The 24,211-nt window shown below is 42.2% G+C and overlaps 1 protein-coding gene across 1 annotated transcript in view; it reads right to left on the reverse strand.

Annotated features, from left to right (window-relative positions):
- The window catches only part of nphp4 (nephronophthisis 4), a 161,219-nt gene that overhangs the window by 25,394 nt on the left and 111,614 nt on the right, over window positions 1–24,211 (reverse strand). The window contains exons 16-19 of the mRNA XM_070909736.1: window positions 20,977–21,164; window positions 12,034–12,194; window positions 10,915–11,098; window positions 960–1,094 (exon numbers count right to left, since the gene is read on the reverse strand). Of these exons, the coding sequence (XP_070765837.1) occupies window positions 960–1,094; window positions 10,915–11,098; window positions 12,034–12,194; window positions 20,977–21,164 (668 nt within the window). The remainder of the gene's footprint in view (window positions 1–959; window positions 1,095–10,914; window positions 11,099–12,033; window positions 12,195–20,976; window positions 21,165–24,211) is intronic.

Here is a 24,211-nt window from a genome sequence, read left to right on the forward strand (position 1 = left end):
TGTATGCTTAAATGGCACACGGGAAGGTGGAGTGGAGACAGGAAAGAGTTCAGTGTGTGTGAGAGAGAGAGAGAGAGACGAGAGTAGTGGAGAGGTGGTGGGGGTGGAGGAGGGTGGAGATAGGTAAGAAACAAAGCAAACAGTGAACAAACTGTTTGCATAGTAACAAGAGCTGTGAATAAATGATTGCAACAGTTTAGGGAACATATGCATGTATTCATTTGTAAACATTTTTCATAGAGTACATGTTTGTTTGATCGTGCTTTGATATGCACATTCTTTACCAGTCTATTAGTATGTATGTGTGTGCTATGAGCAAGTATTTGAGAAATATAATTACACAGTATTTCTAAGGTCTGTTGTCCTCGTTGTGTGATGTAATTCTAGAGCTGCCAGACTTACTTTATATCATTATGAGCAATTATCTGCTTGTTTTCAACTCTTCGTGATGCATCTTACTGTGTGTGCGGGTTTGAGTCATAGTCCACATTTTAAGGACAAATTTAGGAATCCACACCAGTTGACTGGCGATGGCTTGTCTAATTGAGGAAAAAATTGGTTTCCCCAGTGTGTGTGTGTGTGTGTGTGCGTGCGTGTGTTCCTCTGTGCATGCAAGCACACACAGCACACATAGCACAAACAGCACTGTGGCTAGCCACCAGAGATGCTTCTGCAAGCTCAATTAGGCTGAAAATTGAGTGGTTCAGTGGTGCAGCCAACAGACAGAATGTGAAATGGATCTGGTTGGGCTGATCAAGGCAGGAGCATGGTCACCGCCCAAATGAAAGGCACTAATTGCTCCGTGGCGCAGAACACACACATGAGAATGTGTTTAGACGTAACCCTGATAGGTGAGTGGAGAAAAACATGAACTGCACGATTACCGAAAGCGAAATGAAATGACATGTTAGTACATAAACACAGACAGGGTGCAGTGGGCTGTGCATTAAAGTGCTTGCCATTGAGTTGGAGGATGTTTCTGGAGGACAGGCTTCCTCCTCTGAAGCCACCTGTGACTTCACGAGGTGTGATGATGTGAGAATGAGACGGCATCGCGTCCGCCGCCCTCCTCCTGCTAGGATCTACTGGGCACCCTGTGGATGAGAAACACAGCCTTTAGTTTGACATCCAGTATCTGATTATATTTACACGTGAAGCACCTCACAGAACTGAAGTAATTTAATAAACTCACACAACCACTCGTTCATTTTTAACAGGCTGCAGATCAGATTCCCCACAAGAAGGAGCTGTTGTCACTGTCAGACCAGCTGTGTGCATGCCGACCAGCACCACTTACGGGCAAGAAAAGAAATAGCTGCTGCAAGTTTAACACTTGCGCCACCTGCAGGCAGTGAGCTGTTTTAGAGCTGCTGTTTTGTGTGTGTGTTTTTGCAGGTTTTTCACTCGTGTCACCTGTGAAATAAAATGGAAATGATTGTAGCACACTAATCCACAGTGGATAATAGCTACTCAAAGAGAAAAACAAGTCAGTATGTTGTAGTAAAACACCAAATGTTAGCTTTTAAAGATCTTTTGATGATTATTATTTCCTGCTTAACAACTTAGAACTGAGCATATCGTTAAGCCTCGTCAAACGATCACAAATGCAAGCCCAACTTGGTTTAAGCTAAGTATTATGCTAACATCAGATTTGTAAATTATTTCAATAAGAGACAAGTTTATACTTCGAATATTTAGCACCAAAGACAAAACTTAGTCAGCCTACGTTGCTTTTTTGTTTTATTTCGTTCTCTGGATCTCACCTACCTCATTCTTTTACATTGGGGTTTTTTTTGACAAATAAAAATTTGATTTAAAAATGGGTAAAGTCCCCATTCTTCCCTTTCCAAATCATCCTGGAGGACAGACAACAAACAATGACACATTAGCATATCTAACATATATATTAGGCTTGCTTGTTGTGTGATCACACATTATGTTTGAGGTTATCTCTGCATCAGTATCAGGATCATAACTGGTAGAAGCACAGTTATCTCTGTAACGCTAGATCTGATTCATTCTATTTAAAGACCAAATCTGTGTAACTCCTGCAGTGGCTAACACCCGACTGACTCGGGTGTTAGCCACTTCTTGAAGCAACAAGCCAAACTGAGATCTGAAGCCAGTTCCGGCTAGTTTGCCAAAAAAAACAAAAAAAATCAGTTTTCGGCCAAAGTTCTCTTTGAAGTCACATGTGAAACAATACATTTTCATTGTAGACGGCGCCAAAGTGAACACAGTGGCTTAGAACACTGGAGGCAGGATCAATACATGAAGACAAGCCTACAGCGGTTAATTAGTGGCCTAAAATTGCCAGAGAGGTCTGGACACAGAAAGCTTGCAACGTGATGAGTGTCATGCTGATTGATGGTGTTGGCCTCTGTCCGGTTTGGCTCAGTGCTGGGTGTCAGAGAGGCAGTGAGACAGTTCAGCATACAGATGTTAAATATCACCTGAAACCAGCTACCAATATTTCTGGAGGTGGGGGCTGACATCATTACAGATCTTTCTTTTAAAGAACAATTTTTGAAACACTATAAGTCACGTCATTACAGAGGATGTCATTGTTTGAATGGCCAAGCCGACAATTTGGGGTTATCCTCTCGACACCCAGACTGCCTTCAGCTTTCAACCTTATTTGTCTCCCTTTCTGTTCCTAAATGGCAAAATCATCCCCCTCTTTTTAAAGGCAAGTGGATAAGTAAGCACTCCAGGGTGCGCCTGTCCTAAGACAGTGAATGATGGCCGATGTGAGGTTTTCCTCTGACATTAATTCACCCTGCCAGAGCCCCTACAGTACAGTAGCTGTGGGAAAGGCTTGTTTATGCTTTGGAACATTGCTTTATACACAGACTGCCTGGTAATGGAAGTGTGACAGATAATTGCTCATGGAGTCACAACACCAGCCTGCAGCCATGTGCCATCTCCACGAGAGCATTTTCAAATACCACAGGTCAAAAGACTTGTTTTGTGTAATTTACAGGTACACTGAGGGCAGCACTTGGAATCCTTTAGCTACAATTTACAACAGTTGACTGAAGAAGTAATTAAAACTAAAGTTTACAGCTCTTTAAATTACAGTGCACTCTGACACAATGCTCCCATTACTCCCCATCAGTTCCTAGGCGTCGGAGCATCACAACATACCCAACTGAGGTGCTTAATTGTAGTGTAAGAAGTTTTAGCATTTTCTGAGAGGCTCTAGGGTACCTCGTCCGGGGTGCTTTCACATGAAATACGGTGAGTTCAGCAATTAAGTGGCTTTACTGACACAGAAGTGACACCTCAGTGAGCTTGTAGGAGTTTTAGAAGGGAAGGCTAGAGTACCCTCCGAATCTTTTAGAGGCAAGGCCCTTCATCAACAAACTGATAATGGGCAGCAGCTAAATGAGTAATGGGGAGCTGATGTTGCCATGCAAACAGACACAGACAGCGCAGTTCTGCAGATTAATGGGTGAGGTGTCTGCCGTCCCAATGCATTCCCCTCATCATCCATCACCCTTCCCTGGACACACGATCCAGCCAAACGTATCTGTTTGCGTAATATTTCCCAAATATTACAAATATTCTAACATTACTTCTGCGGTCGCATAAACATCTCCAATCAATAACAAAGCCATAGAGATCTCATTCCTAACGCCTCATTATGGGCCTTTCAGCCCGCTTTCTTTTGTGTCGAGAAAGGCTTTGATGATGGATAGAATTATATAATAAGCCTGCAAGGACGCGATAAGACGAACACCCAGTGCTACTTGCCCACAATAAAACAAATGGACTGATGATGAACCCAATTGTGACCCTCTGATTTAATCATTTAATCATTTTAATTAATCGGCTATCACTAGAACCATCATTAGGCTCATCAGATAATACCTACTTCAGTGCTAATCCAGGTTGACGTGCATGTCTTGCTCTCGGTCACATTATCCGTCCCTAACTGCTGAATCATGCTGGCAGATTGTTAAGACAGAGCTGATGATCCTCATCACTGAAATGTAAGCTAATACTCCTGGTTTATGTTGCAGAGAGAAAGCCCAGCACAGCGCTCGCTGCTCCGTGTTGTCTGTGTGGAGGAGAGTAATTGTGAACAAAGTGCCAGGGGGCTGAACTCTATCAAATTTATTGACTACCTCTCTCTGTTGCATGACAATAACCCTACTCGGCACTACCCCACCTGCCCGCCCTCTTTGCTCTGCTGGCAGTTCTTGAGGTTAAGGCCACAACAAACCACTGATTTACTGGCCCTCGGAACAAATGGGAGCAAGCACCAAGGGGGTTTCAAAGTAGTCTGCAATATTCGATTTCTTCTGCCTCCCCGTTCCAGGCCACTGACCTTTCAGAATAAGCAGATTTCCTCTCACCTCAGGGCTAAAAGCAAGGCCGATAAAGTCAGGCCTCAATGTGCCAACAGCAAGAGCTTTTAATGAGTGAGACATACTGTACTGTATGTGCACCCCTTAGGGAAGTCACCTCGCTAAACTAATTGTTAGGTAAATTTCACTGATATTTTGTTCCACTTGCAGCAGCTTTAGGCCGGATTCTCTCTACTCTCTCCTGCTGCAACTCTCAGTCTCTCCAGGGCTTATCAGGCTGCTGCAGATGAGGAGCACTGTGAGGTCTGGAGAAGGTTCTAATCTGCCTTCTCTACTGTGCTGAAGCAGATACATGCTTTCTTGTTTGTGTGTGAGTGTGTGTGTGTGTGTGTGTGTGTGTGTGTGTGTGTGTGTGTGTGTGTGTGTGTGTGTGTGTGTGTGTGTGTGTGTGTGTGTGTGTGTGTGGAGGGAGCAAAAGAGACAGCAAGAGAAAGTGAGAGTTAGAGAGAAAGAATAAGACACAACTCAGTCAGCAAAATATATAATATTTTATATCAGTAGTCTCTCCCTTCTGTCACATATGGGCCTTGTTACTGGTGGCAAATATTACCAACATGTTTCCAGGTTGGATATTCTTATATGTGTGTAGGATAGAGTTGGACCATCAAAAGCTATTATATAAACTGCTGTAGCCTTGGGTCAGACATACTAGCTTGGGTTCAGTCAGGGAAATATATGTAATTTAAAGGTATTATCAGCCAAAATAAGCACAAATTTGTTGCGTTAAAACTGCCCTAATCAATATTTTTATGGAAACAATGGATCAAGTGACAAAATGTGTAATGTAAAAGGGGCTGCTCACAGTGATGAACCTTCAGAGAATTATCACCCAACTCTGCAGTTCCCCGCAGCTTTGTGCAGCATTTTACCATCTTTTAGCTCATTGTTTTGGTTTTCCGGCCAGCAACTTCTGCTCTTCACAACTTCCTTCACAACCTTTTGTCAAAGCAGGCATCTTTTTTCATTGAAAATGGTCTGAAAAGCGCTACCTGCCCTGCACAAAACAGCAGACGGAAAAACGAAGCGACAAGCCGGTGAACACAATGGAGCATCTATCAGTAAAAGATTTGCTCGAGACCAAGACTGAGCTAAAGAAAAAAAAAGGGTGAATACTGTCACAAAGCCAGAAACATAATTCCATAATTCCACCCGACTCGGGTATTAGCCACTTCTTGAACCAACAAGCAAACCGAGATCTGAAGCCAGATCTGGCCTGTTTGCCAAGAAAAAAAAAAAACAGTTTTAGGCCAAAGTTCTCTTTGAAGTCACATGTGAAACAATACATTTCCATTGTAGACGGCGCCAAAATGAGCACAGTGGCTAAGAACACAAGACAAACCTACAGCGGTGGTGTTGGCCTCTGTCCAGTTTGGCTCAGTGTTGGGTGTCAGAGAGGCAGTGAGGCAGTTCAACATACAGATGTTAAATATCAGTGACAAAGGTCTAATAAACCATGTACACTACCTGCCCCGCACCAAACAGCAGAACGGAAAAGTGACTAGCTGGTGAACAGAATGGAGCATCTAACACTAAAAGAGTCAGATATTTTCCTCAAGATTTGTTTGAGACCAAGACTGAGCTAAAAAAACAAAAGGGTCACTGTCATGAGGCCAGAAACATTTCCAATTGAATGGTAATGTTGCTCCATATCTGCTGGATGTGTGAATAGGCAACTGTTTTCTAACATGTTCAATGATAGTATGCAAGACGTTGTGTGTTCAACTGTTGCACTGCCCCCAAGTGGCCAAAAAATGTATTAATGCAGCTTTAAGATGTAATCAAATTATGAATCTGTGACACTTGAAAATGGCTACATTTCTCGGTGCCAGATAAAAGATGTTAAATACACAACGATGTTTGTGACTTGTTCCCTTGGGGGCGTTAGATTACGAGATATCTGCTGAGCAAAGCTAGCAAATTGTCCTGCTCATGGAGTATCCAAAGGTTTTCAACTCGCGTCTTGTCTTTGGTTCAATTTGCGCCACCCACAGTGAATACCCATTTACTTTGCATTAACTTTATATGCAACCACATACACATTGGCTTCATGACTAATCTGAACACACCTGACCATGAAAATCTTCCCGATCTGACCTTATGGTCATAGTAGTTAAGAATTATCCTCCAGGGACCTTGAATATCTTTCGCAAATGTTATGGTAATTTGGCTGGTAAATGTCAATATACAGAAGCTTGCATCGGATAAAAGGGCTGGACAAAGAGACAGACCAACATCGCCATCCCCAGGTCCCACTGTTGGCAAGAGAACTGTAGACATGTAGACACAAATATAATTATAAACACATCCGCAGAACATGTAAGACATAAACTTTCAGGGCAAGTGTGAGCATACAGAATCCCAAAGGACGGCACCATTGCTTTTCAGTATATCACCCTCTGTCATGTGGTTTCTTAACTTGTTCTGCAGCCTTAAATCTGTTTTTCCTCGCTTACTTTTTATTCCATCCATCTCATCTATCTATGCTGTGTTTGCTTGCCTGTTTGTTTTAGAGAGACAATACAGATTAATCACTGTTAACAGGGCATCAATCAGTCCACAGTATCAGTCTTTGGAAAAGCTCTGGGAGTTACATCATAATGACATTATGGATTACAAAGATTATTCAGTGTTTTCTATTTTCTATCTTCGGAACAAAGTTTCTTGAACGTACTGATAATTCGGCTTTGACTCAGCAAATTTCGGCGGATGCTACAAAATAGTAGTGCCGGCTTCCCAATGTTGAGATGCTGCACAGTTTTCAGTTGTGTTAAGGTTAAACATCTCTCTTTAACGTGTCTCTTCCGCTGCCTCGATCTTCATTTTCCACTCAGAGTTCATGTGGATTTAGCAGATGAAATCAATAAAGCATTGTAGCTTTCCTCTGGATTCACCAGTCGATAAGTTTCATGGGACGAGCAGGCGGTCGTCATGGTTTATACACTCCTCATCTGCTCCTCATCTACAGCTCTCTGTATGGGATCACTGTTTTCCTTCCTCAAGACCTCATACCGCAGCAAAACCAACCCCCCCCCATGTTCCAGGCCCAAATTCACAACTCTCTATTATTCTGATTAAGCCACTTCCTTTGGTTCTCTATGACGCTATTAATAAAAGCTGCTTTACAGAGTGATTGAATAGGCCTGACAGCATATATCATTACCATTTAATTAATTACTTGTCAATCCCACCTTGTGATGATTAAAAAGGATATCATTTGGTGTTTCACTCTTTCTCATTTGGAAATGACAGTCTGCCACTCACTTTTTCCAATAAAGCCTAATTCTGATGAATTCCCAGCGGAGCGAAGTAAAGACATGATTAATAGCATGCATGACTGAAATTTTTCTTAAAAAGCAGAAAAGTGAGAGAGCAGTATGTAGTCAGGACTGCATTGCTTGTGAATTATAATGGCATAGCTGTGTGTGTGTGTGTGTGTGTGTGGGGGGGGGGGGGGGGGTCCATATGATTATATACCTCCATTCTGAGTGCTATTAACTTGAAACTCAACACTTCCAGGCGTTTCAAGTTGAAAGCCTAACAGGAATGGGAAGGAGTTTGCCCTGTGAGTCACTGGAAGGCTTTTAATGTGAAATATCTGTGCAGGAAGTTTCATTGACAGCAGCTCAACAGCGATTAAAAAAAGAGACAAATTCAAAGCAACTGAAAATAGTGATGAAAACTAAATTTTATTTATGGAAGAGAAACTCTGCTACTGACTATTAAACGACTGTTGTTGTACTGATGGAATTAGTGCTGTGGAACGGGTAACAGCTAAACATGGAGGAAGTTTTGGGTCTGCATTAACAGAAAGCAGCATCAATAACAAATTAAAACAGGGGCAGATCAGAAAACAGAGAGGATTGGTTGGATTGGACATAATAGTAATGAGATGAGGGATATTAATAAATAAAGCCCTGTCTTATATAAGCCTGTTTCAAATAAAGCCCCGGTTAATATTTAAGAATTTACAGTACACATTAAACTACTCGACATTATCATGTAATAAGACATGGCTAAAATGAAACCAGGAGATACACAAATTGTTCACTTATTTATTGCACTAAGGTGACGTTTCGAGCACAACTGCTCTTCATCAGACTCATGTCTCGGACCTCGGCTCAGCACCTGCCCTCTTTGGCTTTGGTTTCCTATTTTTAAAACTAAATCAGCACATTCATCTAAATCGACAAGGTCCTCACAACAAAAAGAACTTTCACTCAGCGGAAAAAAAGCTTTTACTGCTCTAACTACTCTTCCTGTCACACTGCCACACACTTTTTCTTTTCTCTCGCGCTCTGCGTCATCGACCGTTTTCAAGCAACCTTCCTTCACCTCGCGAGCTGAAATCCAGGAGGTGTATCTGCGCAGTGTCAACACAGATATGCAGCCTGCCTTTCAGCTCGGCCAGCGTGCATTTTTGAGTCCATCCAGAGGGGATTTAGGAGTAGTAGAATTTTTCCAATCCATGGAGAAGCCACGTAATCCTTCTATTGAACTTGAAAATCACAAAAAGTGGAGTTCCAGGGTCCTCATATGATGTCGGTGATATACTCTACCTGTCCGCCTCTCATTTCTGCCACCGTGCCTCATCACACAACCTGTCCACGCTCTGCTACACCTGCCTGTCTATATGTCTGCGTGTATGCATGAGTGCATGCCTTCTTGGCATGTGTGAGTGATTTGATATGCACACATGCTTGTGTGTGTGTGTGTGTGTGTGTGTGAGTGTCCTTCCCAGCACATCTCTGTCAGTCTCATACAGCAAATCCATCTGTCGTGCTGTGGGTAACTTCTGATCCCCCCCCCCCCCACTGAGCATTAATGACAGAGCTTCACATCCTTTACCACCCACCAAATGAGAGCGCTGATTTATTACAGCTTGATGACAGACACAGAGAAAGCAAGAGAAGCACTGAGGATATACGGGTGGTGAGAGAAGAAAACAAACAGCCAGATAGAGAACGTGAGATAGAAGGGTAACAGGTGAATGGATGAATAGGAGAAAACAGGGAGACAGTGATAAAGAGCAAAGAGCGAAGTGTGAATGTGGGAAAGGCAGCGACAGATGGAGGCAGAAACAAAGAAAAGTGCCGGTGAGTCCTCCCTCCCCAAATTGATTCTGACTGTCGGCCAGGGCGCCTGATGGATATCTGAGCCTTGATTGGAATTTACATGCCAGACACAGCCCTCCTCCTTCCATCCCAAGCACACCCAATAACGCACTGCGCTCTCAACCTGCTTTGAGTGATAAGTGCTGGCATATTTAGCCCCAACAATGGCACTCCGCAGAGTTTCTGAGGCACGGAGAATGATGCATTGTTTATGAGAGGGAGTATCGTTTCAACAGTTGATTAATGGCGAGGAAGCTATCGTCAGCTGCCATCACACCGCAGGGGCACGCCAGGCCCAAATTGGATGAGTTCAAGGGAAGAGGAAAGGTGCTCAGTTGCTAGACGGAGTGGAACTATCACATCAAGATTTTTCGTTTTGGCAGAGTGTTTGCTTTGCAAGCCCGCACACCTCCAGAAAATGGGAACTTTCAACAGCAGCAGCAGCAGCAGCCCTGGGGATTCACTGTCATTTCCAACTCTACACATCAATCAAAGTAAACAGACAACATTACTTCATAATCTGAGGCTCCAAATGGAATATGACCTGAATATAATTTAAATATTTCAGCGATAGAAAGAGATTTGGTTGATTTTGAAACTGGATTTTCTTTTGAAAGCTAAAACAAATAAAAGAGTTCTTCTTGTCCTGGCTTTCCTTACATTTACCTTCATGTTTTGGTGATGCAACTACCCAGCTATTTGCAACAGCCCTCATCCCATGCATTCACTCCCAGTGGACAGAGAATAATATCAACCCAAGTTGCATACTTTGGTCACACGATGACTCATGATTTTCAAAAACCACGATTCGATTTGACTTTTGATTTTAATGTCACAATTTGATTCGATTCCCCACAGTGTTTATTATATAAGCAGCAAAAGTCCAACATACTCACTTGCTCAGCCCTATCAGTCTGTAAAAGTTCTCTGCTCAGTCGAGACTTTCTTGGGTTCCCACAATTACTCTGCAGGATTAGAGTTCCCCTGAATTTAGACTAGCTAGCAATGGACACTCTCGCACTGTCTGACCACTTCCCTGTGTGTGTCCCTGGGTGTCCCGAAAAGTGCAGCTGCAGGCTACCTGGAAGCTACGTCGTGTCGTCTTTGAAGTGGGGTTTTTTTTGCAAGTAGGTGGAGAGAAAAAGTAATACTAGGAGAATCGCCGATCCTGCTTTTGATTTCAGTGGTTGATTTCAAAGGTTGAAATCGGAAGCTCATTTCATTTTCGATTTAGAATCAAAGTCGTGACACCCCTAATGATGACACCTGGGCCAGTTGCATTCAAGCTAGTAAGTGGACCTTGAGTTTAGATCATTTCGTCAAACCTAAGGAAGTAGTTTGATTGATCTATCAATCTGTGGATATTCGATGTTGACGTTAGCTATGCTTATGTTAGCATTTGGTGTCAGAAACAGTCTTGCAGTACTTGCCTATGTTGCCTGTGCGTACATGCAGCCGACCCCTGACAACAGTGTGGACCGTCATGGGGCTGAAGGCTGAACGCCGCCCCGAATCTGCGCTCGTCAGCAGGGTGTCCTCTCCCACGTAATCGGTGGTCAGCACCTCCACCTCATGAAGGGCCTGCACTGCCGTTTTACCCTGACGCAACATGTACTGGGGATGCAAAACAGAAAAGGAAATGAGATCCATTTGTATGCATTAAACACAAACGTACCGATCAAAACATGCGGGAATTGACAGAATAGCAAGAAAATTAAAGCGCACATACGTTTGGAATGGTTGGGAGTTTGAGTTAGTATACGGATATGATCAAGTTCAAAACCGCTCTGCCCAGTTGTGAACTATTCCCCTAATTCTTTCTCATTAAATGGTTTACAAATTTTAAGCTGCAAAACTAATCAATCCTACATCAAGGGTGGAAAAAAGAGTTTCTGTCCAATCGATAAATAGCAAAGTTGAAAAGACCAAAACTAAACTTGTTTGTGGAGGTTAAAATAGAAAATTTGCTTGGGTCAAATCCTTGAACACGGGGTAGACAGGGAGCAACACTAAATGGTAATGGGTTTGTTCAAAACAGACACAGTTCTTGTTTACAGATTTTAAACTCTTTTTTCCCATCAAAAAGATAATTACATTTTTTACACAACGTTTGCATATCTCATAAAATACGACCATTTGAGCTTGTTCTAGTCCAAGTAGACATAGAGTAAAATAATTTATAACAACTATTATGAAATGAAACCTGGTTAATATTCAGTGAAGTGTTTTTGACATTCTATTATCATCTGTAGCATCTGCAACGCTTGGTTCACGCTATTAAATGTGTCAAAGCAATCTGCAAAGGCTGCATGAATCCATGACAGACGCACTGCGCTGCGATGAAGGTATGTCATGAGTTGACAACGCATGTGTAAATAGAAGGTGTTTTTTCTTTTTTCTTTCTTTTTATGCTTAACTCTGGGAAGTTCTTGTGCTGAACACCAGGTGAGTGGGAATCAGAGTTTGTGTTGTACTACTGCAACTAATAATCACAAATCATCACTTTCATCTCGATACGTTTGAATCGTAAGTCGACCTCCGTCTTTTACCTTGAGCTCGATGGCAGTAGAGCCTATGAGGAGCAATGAGTCGCTGTCCCAGATGTCGATGTGCATGGTGTGCAGGGCCAGGTAGCGCAGAAACCAGCGCTTCTCTCCTGGCCTCAGGAAACCCTCATCTACTCTGAACTGCACCTGCAGGCCCGGAGAGCCTGGACAAGGAGAAAGGAGACTTCAGCATGGGAAGAACAACACATACACTGTTCAAATATTTGACCTGTATATGAGAGGGGCCATGAGTACTACGCTGTTAATCTAATATAAACGTGAACACCTTGAGCACTGTGGAGTACAGGAGTTTTCTTGTAAACCAAAACATATTCCCCCCAAAACACATTGTTGGCATCCTTGAGGCCTAAAAACAAACCTGTTGAATGCTTTTCTTTCCCGATTAAACATTCGCAAAGCAGATTTATTTTCATATCCGTCTTGTTTATATCCATGTTTGCTAGCTAGCTGTTTCAGTCTTCCTTGCCGTTGCTGGTATATTGTTGTGTTTCTTGCTACATTTCTCCTTCCAACGTGCAGGCCCCTCACTTTGCCCCTGTCCTTGTGTGTGTGAGATTCAAACAAAACGGGGACCCCGCTCACAAAAACACTGCTAAATAGTGCTACTTGTGGTCGAAAAATCCACAGTGTACCTACTGTATAATTTAGCCTTGTTCAAGACTTCTGAATCACTGCCAACACGTCTGGTTGGTTCAACGATTAAGCTTTGTAGTCAGGATTAAGAATGGGGACATCATCTTCACACATAGCAAGCTACTTACATCCACTAAAAACGTTTAGTTAAGTGGTCCTAACAGCCCCGAATTCTGTGTCAACTGAAAATGGCGTCAACAGGATGGACAAGTCACTCGCTACTCGTCAGACTGGTTAGGGCAACAAGCTTCGATATAGAGCTTTTTTATCTAAACAATCCCCACTGCAGCTTCTTAATTGTGGAGATCTGCTGCTCTTCTTTGTCTTATGCCACATTGAACTGAATATTTTTAGGTATTGGAGTCAAGCAAAACAAGACATTTGAAGCCGTGTAACATGCATTTTTCACTTTTTACTGACATTTCACTGACCAGAGGATTCATTGAGACAAAAATCAGCAGATTAATCAATAATGAAAATAATCCGTTGCAGCCCAAGTTGGATGTTCTCAGACAATTATTTTAGCCTCTCCTTCCATCCTCCTCCCTGAGTTTAAACTGAGCCATAATATCTGGAACCAGCTGTCGACCTTGTGGACAGAGCTGAACTGGTGCAGCAGCCATCTACTGGGAGCCATTAGGTCTGATGATTGTGCTGCATGGGAGTACAATAACCGGGGAGTATGAGGCCATTTCACAAAATCAGTCGCACCCTAGGGTTCCCATAATTCAAGATGTTAATGACGCCTACCACACTGTCCAAAACCCCTCAAGAGTGATTTTATGAACAGCGGGATAAAGTCAAATCAGCACATCCACAATTGACAATGTTGGACCGTTAAGAGGAGTGGATTTCCCTCTTCATCACTCAGAAGAAAAAGCTTTTCATTTTTTGAAGAAAATACTACACACACAGTTTGAGGACTGAAGCTGTTCTGAGGACAATCTCGTAAGATATTTCGATTTTATAGCGTTGGCCATTTGTTATTTTGATTAAATAAGTTCAGAGTAAAAGCCCAGATTCATTTTGAGAATGTAAAACAAGCGCCCTGTGATTCTCTGATGACGGCTCTGCGATGTACCGACTTCAAATCTGACTCATCCTCTAACTCCGAGCAGTTCAAATTAAACTGACCCCATCAGTGATCCAACTCAGCTGGTGAGTGGGTACAATGTACAGTCAGCAGCAGCCCGAACCCAACCTGCAGCGGCATGTTGATGCTACCGTGTGTGTGTGTGTGTGTGTGTGTGTATTAAAGGTGTGAGTGTGGGCCTGTGTGCTAACTTCACTTCCAGAATTCTCCCCCACAGCATCCCTCCAACCCTGTATCAAAGCCCCCACGCAGTCTTTGTTCCCATACGTTGAAAATGCGGTGAAGCAGCTGGTTGGATAGAAGTGGAGTAATAAGGACCTTTGGAGACAGCCCCGCTGAGTTAAAGAGACCAGGAAACCCCTCTGACTCTCTCCACACACACACATATTCTCGCAGCATTCCCATGACACATGCAGCCTGTTCTGAAGGCACCACTGTTACCACTGGGTGTTTCTTGGGGTTCAAAATGAAGGTTTGTTGAAGGCAAATGCCAATAACTAAAGTTGGGGTTGGGGCTCCGTAGGTCGACAGAATCTGGCTCCAGTAGAACCTGAATCCTTTTGAATCACTTATCAGATCTATTTGACACTTTCAAGTGATGGATACATGAATGAACGTTAGTCTAAACGAATCGCTGAATTTGAGAAGACACTCTCCCCACAGGTTCGTCCACTTCAGAATTGTTGATTTTCAAATTTCCATTTTTTTTCTGAGCAACTTAAATCGTACATTTAACTTCATCTTAAGTAATACAACAATCTAAGCTCAAAGGTTCCTTGCCAGTGTACAGCTTCAGTTACATGACAACAGATGGTCCTATGTGTGTGTGTGTGTGTGTGTGTGTGTGTGTGACTGGTTTTGGTCTGGTGTTCACAGACAGGTGATGTCTGCTTCTGTGAGATGCAGCTGAAAGCGTATAATACAGTAACGTTCTGTTTTCTTCTTATCGTGGTAGAAAAGCCTCTGAAACAGCATTCGGACCACCATGACACACTTAAACTCTGCAGTGAAAGGCGAAATAAAATGAATCTGGGTGGGTTGCAGCTCCTTAAAAGTGACAGGTAAACAGTGACAGTGAAGGTTTCACAGACTGCTGAGAAAAAAGTGCATCCACACTGGAATGGTGTTTCTGATCAGATATCTGAAATAGGGAAAAAAAAAAAAGAACAAACACATACTGACTAGTGGAACCTCCATTTTATCTAAAGTAGACAACGGTGACAACGATAGAAGATTTTTACCGAAAGGCCATTAGAGACTTGTTTGACAGTATTCAAGAAAAAGATAAAGAGTCAGGGGAAGACCAAAGCAGTCTTGATATTTCTGTGCTGCTTAAGAACTTCTTTTCCTTTAACCTAACCTACACAGACTCCTTCACCTCCCCCTCTCCCCAACCAGCCGCCAACTCTCTCCACTTGGACCATTAATTCTCCCAGCATGCCCTAGGCTTGTGTGCAGTGGACGGGTGGCAATGAGAGCACAGAGGGGGAGAGAGAGAGAATGTGCTGTGTGTGTTTGTGCTCACAAGCGGGGAAGAGCTGACAGATCTGGCCCATGGGTTGTACAAGTGTGTGTGAGTGTGTGTGAGTGTGCGGCTAGGTCTGCAGCCCCCCCCCCCCCCCCCCCAAACCTGGATGGCCTGCCTGGTGTGTACACAGCAAGCCAGGCAGGCTGAAAATCCTGCCGGGGATCAACAACCCTCAACAACGCTGTGAAAGCTGCAGGCAAAGAAAACAGTGAGGATGCACAGAGTGTACAGAGTACAGATAGATGTAGCGACTGACGCAAAGCAGAGCATCACTGTAGACTAAGGCGGAATTTACCAACATGTCTGTGGGAACATATGCTCATTTGCTAGTTTAATGAACAATGTCAGTTTCACAGTTAAACTTTCATGCATATCAGATCAATAATTGAAGTTACTTTGCATGTGGCGCTTTCTACGCCAAACACACGTGCTGCATTTATTGAGTGTCATTTGCACGAGTGTCTGTAAAATCTCCTCATTGCATATGCATTTAAAGGAGGGTGGCGCAAATAATAGGAGTAGACATGTTAACAGAGGATGGTTATGTATTGAGGCCTAACAAATGAACAGTTGAATACATTTCCTTCCTCATAAAGAATTTGCAAAGACGATTTTTTAAATCCAGCATCCATGTTTCCTTGTGAGCAGGCTTTCGTTGGCACACTGTAGTATATCTTGTTGCGTTACTGCCAACTGTAGATCAGTGGGAAAGTGTGCAACCATTTGCAGGGATGTGTATCGCACATGCATGACATAAACAAAACAGGGACCCAACTCCACAGGAAACCTTTAATTTTCAGGTTGCAGCTACAGGTCATGATGATTAATTAGGCTACCACTAAAAACTGTGGTGTTTCTGACTTAACCTTCTTATTCTGCCAGTGAAATACAAATCCCAAATGAATGTTCGAGGTTAAGTTAAGGTATGTTTGACTTTAGTTGACGGATTTGGATACTATAAGCAGATTTGATACTGGACGCCATCAAATGCTATCGAACCTCAACCAAGTTCATATTACAAAGTAATCTAAACAAAGCTTTGAGAAGCTACTCACAGCTGCAAAAAGGAGAAACAATTTGCAAATGGTAGCTCGAGGAATATCTCAGAAAGCAAAATCATTTTTTCTTAAATATTTAGAAAAACATTTACTATGTGAAGTTTATCCAATTTTAAATTATTCTCAGGACAGACACTGTTCAGCTGACAAAATTAAATGTTTTCCAGAAGGCCCTGTGCACCCACAGAAGTGTTTTCATTATTCTGGTTGATTAGGTTGCTCGGGTTGAAGTTGAGAGGAGCTACAGTATGCTGGGAGGTCACTAAGGGCCTGTGTCCACCAAAGTGTTTTTTCTTGAGGCCAGCGTATTTCTTTAATTGTTTCCATTGGGAGCGCCGCATATTTACGCTCTGCTACAAACAGCAGGAGCATGACGAGGCGCTTTTCTGCACTGCAGTGTTTGCTGGGTTTTTTCTGGTCACAGAGAGTTGAAAAATGTTCAACTTTGGGTGAAATGCTGCGCTCATCACTGTCACTTTTTACCCAGCCGTCCAATCACAGCGGAGGAGGGGCGGGACAAATACCACAAAGACCAGCTGAGATGTTTCCTCACCCACAAAATCTCATGAAACCACATAGACCGGCTATGTGCTTCAGCATTTCCTTCATCCAGAGCAAGGGCCAGAGCAAGTACTCTACCTTGTGCCGACATTTTTACATTCAGTATTTGTTGATAACACTAGACACTATCTGCGAAATGACGTAGGCTACTTGCAACAAGAGCTCCGAGCTGGGCGTTTTGGCATTTTCAGCTGTGAAAAAACGCTTTAGTGGGCACAGGCCCTTAACTCCATCCATTCAAAAGAATCATAAAGGTGAAAGTTGTGCAGTGCACATAAAGTCAGATGAAAATTTGTTTCTAGACAGAGCAAACCATAGCCAATTGAAACATTTTACTTGTGAAAATTTGTGCTTATCCCGACTCTTCATGAGTCCAATTATAAAAGGAGAGGGAAGAAAATAATTCCCAGAGTTACCACACAAACCCAACACAGAAACACTACATTCACGCACGTTTGGTCCATACATTGTTAGCTAGCCATAGCGCCTGTTCAGTTGGTACATTGGTTTTGTCTTCAATCTGAATTCACCTTAACAGATGCAACAAAACCAACTGGGAAGGTGACATGTCAATCAAGCACAGTCTGTACACGCCCACACAGTCCGGACAAGAGGCAAATGGAAACTGCTGTGTGGGACATACACAGGATGATTCCCATCCCTGCTAAAAGTAACAGTTCACATATCGATCTGATGTTACCATTAGCAGCTACTCAGAACGTCCAGTCTCACTGCTACCTTTCAAATCAAATTCTCTTGTTGTGGCCTCAAATTATTAGAAAAGGACAAAATCAGCATTTTCCTTTGCTTTGCTCTTTCCTTTGACTTATTTTAATTGTTTCTACCCGCAGTTTAACCATTTTAATTGCTTGCACATAGTTGTAAAAATGTTACACCTATTGCCTAAGCGAAATCAGTTGTCGAGACAGAACACTTGAATCGCTGTGTGAGCTAACTTACATGAGATAAACAGCAGGATGCCAAACACTCCTTTCTCAGTCCTTGAGTGTTTAGTGCCACAGTGGGGAAAAGAAAGTTAGGGAATGAAGGAGCTGATTATCTTCTGGTCAATGTATCATGAAATGACTGGGAGACTTGAAGCTGGAAATGCTGTTGAAGAAATACATCAACAGAGGCTGGTTGTCACAACAGTTGAAGTGAAACATACACCCATCAAAATAAATCTCACGGAGTCACAGTGTGTGGTTGAAGCTCATTGGGTTGGACAGGGCTCCGCAATAATTTTCACAGATTGAGTTATGACAACAAGACAATAAGGAGCGGAGGACACCACAGAGGAAAACACTACTTGGGGAAAAGAAAAGAACAAACAAACAGACGAACATGACTGTGTATTTTATATGCTATTCACACTGAATGCCAACAGCTCATCTCAACAATGAAGCATGCAGGGAGTAGCGGATAGTACTGCCTACATTTTACAGAAGAATACCATTTGGCCTGTTTTTGGGTCATACACCTTCACAATGACCCTGAACAAAGCAGCAGAAGGGCTTAGCATCTGTAACAGAAGAGCTTAAAAGTATTGACAGTTTGGCGTGTGTAATGGCAAAGTCAAAATCCTGACCTCAAATCTATTGAAGTGCAGTGACTTGAGTTAAGATATTCACGCACACAATTTCAAAATCTTGATGATTATGCTGCTATTGAAGGAGGAGTGGTCACTTTGCTGTTGTGAAGGTCGAGATTATAAAAGTAAAGCTGTTATGTTTATTGCTTATTTACCCACCCAGCATGGGACACGGAGCAACACTTCCATTCAGTCCAATATTCACTTTCCTTTTAGCTCTGGTTTGGTCTCTGCCAAGTTCTGAGAATAATATCTGGTCCATCAGCTTCTGGATATACAACTTCCTTCCAGCTAATCACAAACTTAACATGCACATAGTCATTTGTTTTATTGTTAATATAAGAATATTGATTAGTGCAGCTTTAAAGCAAGACTATAAAACATCTACTGAACAGCAAACACTGTGGCCACAAGTGACAATAAGGATAATGGCACATTGGACGTCCTTTAATGACTTAGTTAGTTACTTCATAAACACTATCATTAAGTGACCTGACTGAAATCGAGTGGAATGAGACCACAAACAAGAAACAACAAATATGTCTCCTGGTGAGGGGCAGTGTGTTTGTCTCTTGTTTTATTGTTGTGATGAAACCTTTGAAATGTTTACGTGTGACATATAGGTGACAGTAGCACGAGTAGAGAAGATGACATTAGTGTCAGTTATACAGCACGATTTATCTATAGTGTGCTAATATTAGCCAACATTAGCTACTATGAGCTAGTGGTCATACCAGACCGAGTAAGGCCCTGATCAGACAGAGCACTTTTTGCAGATAGCAGCTTGCTGTTTGTTTTATAATTGTTGCTCTGTAACCACCGAGTCACCTGTCCTCAGCTTAACCGCCATTTTGCTGTGAAGTAAACTCATATATCTCACCACAACAGAAACCCCGCCTCTCGATTCATCTGATTGGGCCATGGGGGGAAAAAAACAACTCAAGGTGTTCAGAGCGCCCCTGAAAAAATGCAGAATTGTAGAGTGTATACAATACATTTAGTAATTTTGTTTGCATTTTATTGCTTATTTATTGCAGGTTCAGATTAGTATGTATTAAGAAAACTGTGTTTAAAACTTCGTCTCACTTTAAATGACGTCAAAAGTGCCTCTGTGATGTCTGCAGTATCTGACTAGTTGTTGAAACACAAGTGTTGTCCTGGGCGATTTGTCTGTTGTCTTTCCTGCTTTAGCAAGTAACTGCATAGAAATGAGAAGCAATATAAAGTTAACTTTCTGTTTTCATCCATTTTGTACCTAGCGCTCTCTATTTATCTCTTTTTATTTCTCTGGTTATATCACTTTTGTTTAAACATCATCATCAACATTATAAATATGATTACCATCTCTCCAATAAAATCAGATACGATCTCCAACTGTTTCTGTGTGATTATTTGTTCAGCCTGTGTTTGTAATTTGATATATTTAACTGATGAAACTTGTTTGGGAGCAATTAGAACAAAAGTTTACTTATTTCCAAATCTTCACATAACTGCTTGTGATAAAAAAAAAAACACATTTAATGTCACAACACGATTTCCTCTGAATCCACTCTGTTTAGCTAATCCTTTTGAGTTGCAATTTCATGGCATAACTATAAGAAGTTCTTTACAGAAAGGGTGGCTCTTATTTTCATGTAAAAAGTATGTATGTGTTGGTGGTCCAGCAAGCAAAGTTGCAAAATGAGTCAGATTTTGATACCTAAAGGAAACAGTTACCTGGTTAAACACTAAGAGAAGCTGTGAACGAACAAACTGTTAAATGATAACCGCAGCACGCAGTTATGAGTAAATATGTGGAAAGGCTTCCTGCCTTAGAATATATAGAAGGATCTGTCTGAACGTAGGAGGGCTTTGTGGAAGTGCACACTGGATGATATGGACTGAGAGAGATGCAGAGACAGAGAAATATTGACGGAGTTAGACTGGAGTGTATGTCTGGGGAATGGAGTATATGGGTAGGCGTAAGAACGAGGGGGGGGATTGTTTGTATGTTCAATATCACGCTCTGTCAGAAGCTGTAATATCTCTTCCATTTCATTAGTTGCTACATGAATAGACTTGACATCAATCAGCGCCCGCTCCGCTGATTGAAAGAGAAATGCCTCAGCATCAGAGAACATCATGGAGCATCGTGGAACTAGCTTGCAGTTTGGAGGCACTGATTGTACTATGTTAACCCAGAGAGCAGTAAAATAAATCACAGCCCGGCTTATACCTAGAATCTGTAACAGATATACGACTCACTGTTTGTAATTGATGGCAATCCCAAAGCATACAACACATTCTAGATAGTTAAATGCATTTTCCCACCTTCCGACATGGATACAAAAAGGCTTTAGAGAGGACAGTTTCATTCACCATAAATATTTACTGGGGAGATGCACAGGGGTAAAAGGAGGCATGACTCTCCGTTTCAGTGAGGAAATGAACAGTACTATTTTTTGTAGTGGTGGATCCTTACCAGAGTTGACAGTGCCGTCTTTGTTGATGGAGGCCAGGACACAGGGAAGTGGATCGCCTGCTTTCTGTTGAACCTTGTCACTGGTCAGCAGTTTGAGCTGCTGCGATGTGACTGGTGGAAAGCGATAGAACTGGAACGTGAAGTAGATGTTGTCAGGCCAATCAGGGCCAACACCCGCCGTTGGTATTCTGTCAAAAGGCAGAGGTCGATGATGTTGTGAATGTAAATAAATGCACAAGTTATTGATTTACTACCCTGAATTAAACACTGTGATATTTTTATTACACAATCTACGTGGGGAGTAGAGTGGTATGCATATTTGAAAATTAATGGTTGAAAATGTCATTATAACCCTGAGAGAGTAAATCACATTTCAGCTAATGATTTACCTCAGACAGTTCCAGGGAAGGAAAAAAATCAAGCATGCATTCCTTGCACGTCCTACCAGAGCCGGTAATTCAGCTTTACAGCTACTTAAAAGAGAAAAACCCAATAACCAAAATGAGGATTAGAACTTAAGGAGGTAAATCACACCTTAAAAGTGGCTATAAATTGGACTGCTGATTGAGTAGGTAGAAACTCAGCACTAGACCTTTGATTCAAAATAAGTGGATAGCTTGGCTCCTTAAAAAGTAAAGGCAGCATGAAAACTAGTTATTAGATCTGTGGAAGACAGGAAATCTTGTCTGTTTATGTCAAAGCAAAGTGTGCAAATATGGTTGTATTCTCTTAACACAAAGGGAATCATTGTACGTAGTTTTTGTTTACTAGGATTCCTATGGAGAAAAAAAAAGTCGTTGTGACTAAGAGAGCCTCCTGGTGTTGTGTATTCCTTTTCACACAAACACCACCCTCTGAGTGTGATTTCACACACACATATACAGAGCTAAACACACACTTCAAACTGCTGACAGCCCACAAAAAGTCCCGGTGAGCCTGCGAGCACTCGATTTAGTACCGAAACCATTAAATAATGAGCGAGTTTCAGGATGAGCGTCTTTCTGTTTCCGTCTGATGAACAGATTAGCAATCAGTCACCGGGTATTCAATAATGAGGAAAAAAGAAAAGGCATCTGAAAACGAGCAGGGGGTGCTGGGAGGCCCCCCACGACCACGGACAGGCCGGCAGAGCTGGAGATCTTAAAGTGGGATCTAATAAGAGCGATGTGTGACCTCCGAGTCAATCACACGCTCTGATATTCCACTGTTAAAGATGCTGCCGTGCTCCGTCTTCACAGAGGAGCCGGCATTAATATTCATTCTGTAAACAGAGAATATTGATAATTATGGCGCCTGGGTGAGAGGTAGAAATTACACTGCCTATCTACGGGCTCCCCGCTTGCCTAAATGTTACTGCTGCCGCTGCCTTAACCCCTGCCTGTCATACCTGTTTGTCATAATTATGAGGTAACCTCCAACCTACTCTACAGAGAGCTACAGAGATACACAATTTATGTTCAGTATGTGGTTTCAGGTTGCACTTCAGATTGCCTTAACAACCCATAAGAATCAAATAAGCTTTTCATACCTTCACAACACACAACTTAAAGTTAAAAATCCATACTTTCTGATATTAAAGTATCTGCTATGTTTCACTGTCTCCAACTGATAATAAAAGTCAAAAGTTTCAAATTACCCAGTGGCTTTAAATATTTCCTGTTGTAATTCTACAATATAACTAAGGACTACGACCAAACTTCCTTCCAACTGGCCTGCAGAAAGGAAGTCATTTAATTGGCGGCCTGTAAGGAATAAACAGGATAGTGATGCTGTGCTGGAGGTAAGAAACATGTCCAACAAATCTGTCTGCTTAAAGTTAGTGGGGGAAAATGGGTGTCCTGTTCATGATGTACACTACAATAGTCTGTAAACTGTGATGGAAGTTTACATGGACTGTTGAGGTAATGATTTTACTGTTTGCCCTCAATGTTTCCTCTAAATAAATCTGGCTAACATGAGGGTTTGTTTACAACCTGTCTGATCATCTGTTTGTGTTCCTTGATCCGTCTGACTTCTTTTTCGTGATGTCACCGTGTCCCCAGACCACAATTATCCCGTGAGAGGTTCAAATTTCAGCAAGATGTCACAGCACTGGCCACACGTTCAACTAACAAGCAGTGTTTTGCATACATTGATTTTTTTTGTAGCGGCCCACCGCAATACCATCATTGACCACCACATATTGGTTTTCTTTTCTTTTTTTTCTATTTTAGGTCAAATCTAAATTCACTGATCATTGATCATTCGTCTCTCTGTCTCTCTTACAAACACGTCTGTGAATAGCCCCTCCTCCCCGTGCACACCGTGAATCCAAACATGATCATGCACGGGAGGATTGTCGTTCGGCTGGCCGAATTCCTGAATAGGATCAATGCCAGAGTTCCTGAATGGTTAGTATCATGAACACTTCTGCACAAATGTGTCCAAAACTGATGCATTCAAGTGAACGCTGATAAGTTAGTCTATGTTCTTGACTAACTAACTAAGTACAGTATGTGCCAACACTGGCAATCTTGGAGACCCACCTCTTCAAACAAGTTATGAGCGGGCATGTAAGGAGCTAACTAGTAAGGATAGTTATAAGGTAATGTTAGAATACAGATGGGCTTGTCGATGTTAGCACGCTGTACGTAGCTGCTAGCCAATATTGACTGTTCGTGCAAGTGGATCACGGTCATGTTAATTCTTTAACTCTGACGCTGACTCCTTCCGCTGTAGGCACACCCACAAGGGTTTCTGTGGGAAGCGCTGAACAAGCTCAGTTCAGTTTAGTCTAGAAGCAAGCTTAACAACACTTGTGTGCGCTGATTTACATGTGTTTGATTTTAGAGGCTACAAAATACACTGCCATTGAAAACTGAACTGAAAACAACACAACACTTAAATGTTACAATCACAGCAGCTGACAAATATGTCTGACGGAACTGAGTGGCAAAACAAGCCACTTGAAAACGTCACCTTGTGGGGGGGGGCATTTTTCACTGATATCTGACATTTCAAAGACTAAAATTCATTGACAAAAAGGGTAAGGATAACTGCAGCCCCAATAATCTTTTTTATTGTCGTCTCAAGTGCTTGCTGCTGCTGCTTCCTGTGCCTCTTTCCTGCCACTTTTTTCTTCCTCAACCACTTGTTTCCTCCTCTCTGCTGCACTTAAGGACGGCTGGTCGTCAAATTCCACTTCAGTCATCCTATAGCATCATGTGATTTAATGACACCTGAAGCACACAGGAAT

This window comes from Enoplosus armatus, chromosome 8 (genome assembly GCF_043641665.1).
Source record: "Enoplosus armatus isolate fEnoArm2 chromosome 8, fEnoArm2.hap1, whole genome shotgun sequence".
Classification (NCBI taxonomy): Eukaryota; Metazoa; Chordata; class Actinopteri; order Centrarchiformes; family Enoplosidae; genus Enoplosus; species Enoplosus armatus.